This window comes from Mus musculus, chromosome 13 (assembly GCF_000001635.26).
Source record: "Mus musculus strain C57BL/6J chromosome 13, GRCm38.p6 C57BL/6J".
NCBI classification, from domain to species: Eukaryota; Metazoa; Chordata; class Mammalia; order Rodentia; family Muridae; genus Mus; species Mus musculus.
In genome coordinates, this window is record NC_000079.6 from 46,815,955 (window position 1) to 46,825,067 (window position 9,113).

Below are 9,113 nucleotides of genomic sequence, written 5' to 3' on the forward strand. Positions count from 1 at the left end.
GCCATCTCCACACACCCTACAAAATATCTTTGTTGTGCATCACTAAGAATTAGGATGGCAGTACTGTGTGCCTGGTTAGGCAGTACTGTGTGCCTGGTTAGGCAGCACTGTGTGCCTGGTAAGGCAGCACTGTGTGCCTGGTTAGGTAGTACTGTGTGCCTGGTTAGGCAGTACTGTGTGCCTGGTTAGGCAGCACTGTGTGCCTGGTTAGGCAGTACTGTGTGCTTGGTTAGGCAGTACTGTGTGCTTGATTACCGTGCACACTTCTTAAACAGCTATCACACTGGAAACGGCAAGGTCAGATAAATATGAATCCTAGGTTAGCAAATTACCTTAAGAAGCCAAGTAAGGACCGAATCTCGATAAGGCACGAATTTGTTTTTGCCTTTGCCAGCAGCCTGGTCAGCCAGTGACGATATAACCAATCCCAAGGTTGTAAGGGATCTGCCACAAGAGGAGTGAAAATTAACTTTTGTGGAATGTTTGTTTTCATAAAACAACAATCTTCTAGAAAACAAGAAAAAATATGCAGAACCGTTAAATCAACCGTCAGTTAAATCTCCAATAATTTTCCCAGAAGCCAAGAACAAAGAAAAAGGAACCTATTAGCATAAAATAACAAATTTAGGATTTCTATAAGAAAATATTATGCTTAATTGCAGCACTTATAAAATGTGTATTTTAGAACCCCAAAACAAGCAATTATAAAAATCATACTGGAAAGCACTAATCCACTCCAAATATTACTTAATCTTCAGGTCAAGTTGAGTCCACCCAGGCCTCTGCTCTTACACCAGGCAGAACAACCCCTATAACTTAGCACTTAATGCTGGTGACATGACTCAGTGTGGGGTTAACACAGTTTCACAAATTCGAAGACATGTACAAACCAAGGATAGCACCAGACTTCACTTTCAAACTCTGCCACTCGAAGGAGCATGGGTAAACACCCAAGGGCGTCTAAGAAAACCACAGAAGCCGCTTCAGACCTACTAAAGCAGACAAAGGTCTCTCAGGGTCACACACACTACATTCTGAGAACTTGCAGTGGACAGTGCCCAAGGATGTCTAGGCTCCTCATTAACAAAGCGCAGTCCTGAGACCTAAACCATCGAACCCCATCATTGGAAACCATTCAGAAATGCAGGCCCAACCCCAACCTGCTGAAGGGTGGAGTCTAGCAGGATGCAACAACCACGCACATTTGACAATCTGCCTTCGGAGAAACACCGACAGTGTTTTGGTGTGTAACTTGTATGTGGGTTTAAATGAGCGCCTTCTGGAGCTGGCAGCCTAAGGCAGCGGGGGCGTGGGTGGGGGCATGGGGGCGCTGCTGCAGGAGTCTCCAGCGGGGCAGCAATGGTTGCTCAGCGTTGGAGGGTGAACAGTGATTCCAGAACTCCTTTTTATTCTCTCTTTCCCCTCTGCTGCTAGGAAATTCCTAATCTTTGGAGTACGATGGGGAAGAGGGAGGGGCTAAAGGGGAGGTGCTGACGTCAGAGGAAGAAAGTGCCAGAAGGAGACATTCATAAAGCAGCTCCACTTTGTTTTCATTGTGTTTCGGATGAGCGAAGGGCCTCGTGGGCTGTTCTACTTTAGCTCCACCCATGGTCTCCCCCGAACTTTGGTATTTAAAAGTAGCAAAAATTTAAAAGCCACTTAACACATAATAATGGATTAGTTGGGATAAAAAGAAAATAAATGGGGGCTAGAGAGATCCATCAGTGGCTAAAGGCGCTTGCTGCTCCTGCAAAGAGTCCTGAGTTAGAGTTCCAATGTCCCAGATCCTGTGACTTACCACCAAGCCCGCTTCTGGCCTCCTTGGGTCCCTGCGATCTAAGGAACGTGCGCAGACATAGACAGGCGCAGTCACAGAGACAAAGACACAGTCAGTCACATGCACACAGACACAGTCACAGACAGAAATTAAAAAAAAAAAATTTTTTTTTTAGATAAAACAAGCTAGTAAAGCTCAAAACCAGAATAAAGGTTGCTGTAGTAAATGCGATGGACGAGGGGAAGAATTTAAGTTGTAATTCAGTGTTTTCCCGTTTCCTTTGTTCTATATTTTAATACTTTAATCACCAGAACTCTTCCCTCACACGGAGATTTCGGCATTGTTGAAATTTGATGTTTGATACCGGAGTACATTCTTAGTGAATGTCTTTATGTTATACATCGTTTTAATGGATATTTCTTCTGGTTATTTATTCCTTGGTATCCGTCTTGCATTTATTTTCTATTTATGTTACACCTTGGAAATGGTGTTAAACGAAAAGCGAATTCATGGGGTTTTCTTAGACAGGTTCAAAACAAGCAGAAAGGAAAAGGAACTTCTCGAAACATCCATGATGCACCTGGCCTGGGAACTGCTAAGGAGCGTAAGTTCAATGGAGGGTCAAAAAGTAGGATCAAAGAAACAAGGACCCTGAAGATGGGGGCTCTTGAAGGGTTGACCCGTTTTCCCAGGAAGCCTGTGGGTGGGGCTCCTAGAGGATTGAGAAGAGGCACCGCTCACACCTGCCCTGATGCCGGGTGTCATTCACACTCTGGACTTTGGAAACTGACAGCGACGGGCTGGGAGCCAAGCCTCTTAAAACTACTGGAGAAGTGTCCAAGAAACCCAGCGCAGACTGCACAACAGCTGTTCTGTGGAGTCAGGTAGGGGATAGGCAGTCAGGAAAAGCCACTGACTCCTGGGCAGCTGGCCTAGGGCCCAGGCTGTCCCGAAACAAAATGAGCGTGAACCAGGTAGAGTATCCAAGAGGGGAAAATGAAAGACTGTTATTAGACTTGTAAGTTATAAAAAGTTGGACGACATAATCCTAGAAGTGATATATTTGAGTATTTCCTGAATGGAACCCAGTTTTAGAAATAGTATGGACAAATAGTTCTTTCTTTCTTTCTTTCTTTCTTTCTTTCTTTCTTTCTTTCTTTCTTTCTTTCTTTCTTTTTCTTTTTCTTTTTTTTTCTTCCTTCCTTCTCTTCCTTCCTTCCTTCCTTCCTTCCTTCCTTCCTTCCTTCCTTCCTTCCTTCCTCTCTCTCTCTCTCTCTCTCTCTCTCTCTCTCTCTCTCTCTTTCTTTCTTTCTTTCTTTCTTTCTTTCTTTGCAGAACTGAGGACTGAACATGCTGGGCTAGTATCCTAACACTGAGATAGACCCACAGCCATCTTTCTTTTCTTCTTCAAAGACAGGGCCTACGTTGTCCAGGCTAGCCCTGAACTCACTCTGTAGCCTAGATAAGCCTTGATGCTGTTTTTTAATCCCAGCCTCCTGAGTAACAGGGGTCCTTGTCTGGGAGCCTTGGGAAGGGCACTCCATGGACTAAATCAATGTGTAGAAAAACTGAGGCAGCCAGAGTGCAGTGGCAGGGAATGGAGAAGCCATTCCACTTTCACCAGACAGGTGGAGTCGCAGCCTGGCATTCTGGTGGGCAATTTCTCACCCCTCCTCCACAGGGAGAATGTCTGCAGAGAACCTAAATCCAGCACATTCCTGGGTAGCTGCAGCCACATGGTGCCTTGGTGCTTTTGCTCTTCAAATGAAAGGAGTGTCCCATGCTTTAAAGCACTTAAGAGCTTTGGGAGAGACGAAACCCCTAAATCTGCGGCCCATTAAACAGGCACTGAGGTCGTGCGAAACTGCTGACAGGTCTGCTCAAGAGGATTATTAATGTTTTGTATAAAGAAGCGGGGATGAGAGGCTGAGAGCACATTGACGAAATACATCAGCAATTTCTTTAGCTTCAGCATCTGGCTGGTCACGAGGCTTAGAAAGCCATTTGTGGGACTACAAACAGTTTCATCTTATTAACATGGTTAGCACACGCTCAGCGTCCTGGCTGCCAGCCGCTGTCCCGTGCACCTTACAAGAAGCCGCTGGCTGAATCTTCACGGTAAGGGTACCTGACTGACAGCTTCCTTAGTCACACATTACAGAGGAGGAAACTGAGGGAAGGTCACACGGCCGGATTGGATAAGCAGGAAATTTCAGGGTCTCTTCTGGGAAGCCCATTTTGACTCCACCTCTCCAGCTGCCAATCACCTCTGCTGGGTTCTCACCATTCTCCGCATGTTTCTATGGCAACCTATGTACCAACACATCAGCTCCAAAGCTCTTTCTGCTCTGCCTCCCAAGGCCAGGGTCTGCAACTCACTCCGCCCTGGGTTCTAATCAGCTCTGCAAAGTTCAAGCCTGTACCTCTTATCTGCGATCCCTGCGTGCACACGTGCCTTGAAATTTGGCATCTTTCAAAATTTTGTATTGTACTTGTAATATATACTATAGGACCTCCTGGAGGGATCTCAGACAGTTTCCCTAATAAATAGGAAAATACCCATGATGGGAATAAACAAAAATCAATGTAGAAACAGTCTGGTGCAGTGGTTCTCGACCTTTCTAATGCGGCAACCCTTTAATACCTCATGCTGTGCTGACCCTAACCATAAGATTATCCCATTGCTACTTCATGACTGTAATTTTGCTACTCTTACAAATCGTAATGCAAATATCTTGATAGGCAGGACATCTGATATACAATCCCCCAAAGGGGTCGAGACCCACAGGTCCAGAACTCCTGGTCTGGAGCAACAGTCTGGAGGCTGACTCGTGAGTGTGGAGTGATCTTGATTTTTGCTTCCTCAGGAGACTTCCTGTGCCTCCTGCTTCCAGAATGGCGCTGCTCTACCTCTCCTGATCCAGAAGTTCTCTCAGGGGTCGCAATCCTGGTGTCATATATTATCACAGATGCCGTGGCTTAAATCCACACGGCTCTATAATCTTAAAGCTCTGAAGGTCAGAAACTCAGACTGCATACTACCTGACCAAAGCCAGAGGTCTCATAGGTGGCTCTACATTTCCTGGGTGGGTGGGGCCTAGGGAACTGGGTGGGTGGGGTCTAGAGAACTGGGTGGGTGGGGTCCACACTTATGTTGTCTCCTACCTTCCATAGGTCACCCTCACTCCTGACTCACAGTCCTCTCCTCTGTCTTCTGGCAGAAAACAAGTCAGGTCCCTCACTCCCCTTGCTGTGTCTCAGGCTCACCTGCATCTCTTTTTCCTTTGAAGGAGCCTTTGACAGATTGGGTCTACTTGGGTAATCTTTCCGTCTTAGAGACCCAACTTAAATTATACCTACAGAATTCTTTTGCCTTGTAATGTGTACACCAGACTTGGAACTTACAGTGTGGCGCTATTTGGTATTGTTTGGGCTCGGCACCAAGTCCACTCGTGATTCACATCTGATGGGTTTTCACTTATGTGACTTTTCCAAGCATCAGCTTACTAGTATTTAAACCACCTGTCCCATCAGCAAACACAAAATGACCCACTCTGTGTCCTACACAAGACAAGTCACGTGAAAGCTACAGAGAACACCAAAAACAGAGGTCCCGCCTCCCAAAGCAGTAGGATGGCACACACATACCATTTGTCAGGGACCTTAGTTTGCAGGTTAGGAAAAGAACAGGGTGTGAGGAGAACTCATAAGTCATTGTGCAGAAGTTGCTAAGGGACCTAGACTATGTTACCACATAGCCTGGAGGCAATCCAGTACAGACCAGTCAGGATTTCTAAATAACTTAGAATCTAAATACGAGGAAGCATCAATAATATTCATGTTAGACCAAAGAATCAGACTATGCCCAGCAAACAGCATACAGCCCCTGGAGCGTTCCAGCAGTCAGACCCAGGGACTGCACTTAGAGTCCTAGCTCTACTACCTGACCACTGTCTGTCTTGGTTTTCTCATTGGCCAGATGAAGATACAAAATCCATCTTACAATGCTGATGGCAGGTTAGGGCTGGTGAGACAACCCAGAAGTTAGGACACCAGACAGTCTACTAGAGAACTAGGGTTAATTTCCCAGCATATACACAGCAGCTCACAACTGCATATAACCTCTACTCTAGGGGACCCTCTTCTGGCCTTCCAGGCCACCTGTAAACATGCACACATCAATCAATCAATCAATCAATCAATCAATCAATCTGATGGGCAGATCCCCAGAGAAAACTCAGAACCTTTCTAGGCATAAGGGAAAACTCAGACAGACAGACAGACACAAAAAGGAAGCCAGCATCAGTTACAACAAGGCCATATATATGCTCTAAATTCTCATATATTCTTGGGTTGCCCCACAAGCCTTTGCAGAGGGAAGGCTGAGGTACCAGCATCAGGAAATGCATTCCTAACAAAGGGATGCTCTTTACTTTGGTCCTCTCCACCCCATCCTGTGCTCCAGTCTCTGCTTTCCCACCCTCTTCTGGGTTCCAGGGAAGCAGACCGGCAGAGCCATTCTTCCTTCTTCGATCCCGACCCTCTTCAAAGCCTTGTCATGAAGCACAACAAAGCACCTACTTATGAAAGCCTGAGGAGGAGGAGGAGGACGGGGAAGGGGGAATCCCCTAGAAAGGAGAGACTGCCAGTGTGTGCAGCTGTGTCCGTCTGATAAAGCGGGTGATGTCTCACATCTCCTCTCTGAGCTTTCATATGCTAAGAGCATTCTGTGCCAATATTATGTTACAACATCAAGCTGCACATGCATGCTCCTGAGAATATTTCTCATCATCACGTACTGCTGAAGACAAGACCTCAAATTACAACAGATCAACCGAAAGGGACAACAACTCTGAGTGCTTTTCTGTAGAACTCGGAATAATGATAGCAATTATGCTGATTAGAGAAATAGTCATGACATAATTAGTATTTATTCCGTGCAAACCACACACCAGGCATTGCTCTAAATGCACGGTGGCATTTAATCTTCTGCAGTCTGAGGAAGCCACTACTGTTCAACCTCCCCTCTACAGACAGGAAAACTGAGGCAGAGTGACTATGTCACTTGCCCACAATACACACATCTAGTAAGTGGTGGATGTAGGATGAACTCTGGGCAGCCTGGTCCCTGAACATGCATGAATACAGACAGACAGACAGACAGACAGACACACACACACACACACACACACACACACACACTCCAGACAAACAGTGAGCCTCCTCATCTACATTACGCATATATCAATAGCATCAGCTTTACAAAGGAATTTAAGGCAGGCTTTTCTGTTGATAGATCTGCTCTATAACTGTGGCTTGAAGTTTACCAAAGTCTGTACTGTAGGCACTCCCTGACTTACAATGGGGTCAGCTCCAGCTAAAGCTACCCTCAGTAGGAAACACTGAGTCAAGAATGCAGTTAACACACCTGCCCTCTCTAGCCAGCATCCTGTCTTAGCAACAGGGCACACTGTGGAGTGCTGGATGGATCTGTCCAGTGGGCCATGGTTTGCCATCATCTACTTAGCCTGGAGGTATAGAAACAGACTACAGCTTGTCCCAGGAAAGGACTCAAAGTCAAAGTCTAAAAAGTACCAAGTTGAACCACTAATCAGGGATCGAATGTGCTTGAATTGGACATTTGGTCTTCTGCTGGTGGTGCTGTGGTAGGAGGCTGTGGAGCCTAGTTGGGATGGAAGGGTGGGGCTGATCCCTGGGGCTTACATTTTGAGGTTTGAGTTCTGCCTCTGGCCCACTCTTTGCTTCCTGATCCACCCATCGGAAAGACAGCCAGTTCCCACAGCCTCAGCCACTCCTGCTTTCCGCTGAGATGGGTTTTCAGCTATGAGCGTACATATTGTTTTCCCTTCCTTCAGACACATTAGCCAGTTATAATCAAAGTGACAATACAAATAACTTCTATTACATCTACCCTGAGCTGGGGATCACCTGTCCACACAAGCCACATAGGCAATTTACCACTTGCAGAAGGGCAGGGCTATACCACAGGACTTTACTTCAATAAATGTCATGTTCAGAAACAATTGCAGCCTGCCATTTTTGTCTCCCATCAGACTTACTGAAGTTACAAAGTTACAAACACTTTAACCTTGTGTCAGAATCACTGGATCCTTATAATGCAAGGAGGCACCCACTCCCCACTCTCCATTGCAAAACAAAGGAACTTCAGTTGCCTGGATTGCTCCGGTCACCTTACTTGTTAATGTTGCTGCCTTCTTTCAGCCGCTCACCCGCAGCTCCAGTCTTCGACACTCTCTCGCTCCCCGCCAGGTCTACCAGGCTCACCTTGCTGACCTTCTCCCCGGAGTTCTAATTGTAGGAGAGAAGAGAGAAACAGCACACGTGAAGAAAGACACATGGATACTGATACTGTGATCCACTCCACCACAAAGCACTTGGCATCTTAACCGGCTCACAGTTATTTCTGCCAGCCAATTGTTTCCTAGTAATCAAATTTTAGATCTTTGTATGTATGTGCGCTGTACGGGTATATGCATGTCCATGCTTATGTGTGTGAGGACCAAAGAATAACCCAGGTGGTTGAACATGGTCTCCATGCAGGGTTCACTGCAGTGATCCCGGCAGGCTGGCCCAGACACTTCTGGGCATTCTCCTGTCTCAGATCTCTCCTCTCATTCATTATGGGAGTCCTGGGGTTACAGAAGTGCTCTGTCACATTGGACTTAACATGGGTCACGGGGATCCAAACTCAGCTCCCCGTGTTTGTGTGTCATGAGCTTTACCCACTAAGCCATCTTCTGAGTCCCTAAGGCAAAATTTAAGAGGGTAAAGAAATCGAACGTTCTGCTCTGCAGCTGGGCAGAAGGTTTTCCGGACATTCAGGGTTATCAGAAGAATTTCCAGGACAGTCAGAAGGCTAGACTTCCAGACTGACAGAAGCTGGAGGTTCTATGGACCTTGGAGGGAACACCAGCACGTGGAGGCCCTTTGCATTTGGGCCAGATTCTGCCCTTTTTTGAGATACGGATTTTAGATAGAATGTTGCAGTTTCTTTTGTAACATCTCACGGTAGCCATGAAGTAGATTTGGTTGCTTTTTAGGGAAATACTAGTTAAAAAGAACACATATTTAAAAGTTGTGTGGAGACATCATCATGATAGTTAGGATGTGTGCACACAACATCCATTTTTCCTCCCCAGACAGTCTCAAGAAGTAGAGGATGGCCTTGAACTCCTAATCTTCCTGCCTCTAGGTTTTATGCAGCAGTGGAGAACCAAACCCAGGGCTTCATGCATGCTAGGCAAGCACTCTATCAACAGAACTATATCCCAAGCCCTAAAAAAATCCAACTGAA

General features: G+C 46.1%; 1 protein-coding gene across 9 annotated transcripts in view; it reads right to left on the minus strand.

Annotated features, from left to right (window-relative positions):
- Kif13a (kinesin family member 13A) overlaps positions 1-9,113 on the minus strand; it is a 180,831-nt gene that overhangs the window by 66,868 nt on the left and 104,850 nt on the right. For all 9 annotated transcript variants that reach the window (XM_011244376.3, XM_006516864.4, XM_011244374.3 and 6 more), the window contains 2 exons: positions 7,995-8,107; positions 333-444 (listed from right to left, as the gene is read on the minus strand). In XM_011244376.3, coding sequence (XP_011242678.1) covers positions 333-444; positions 7,995-8,107 — 225 coding nt within the window. The remainder of the gene's footprint in view (positions 1-332; positions 445-7,994; positions 8,108-9,113) is intronic.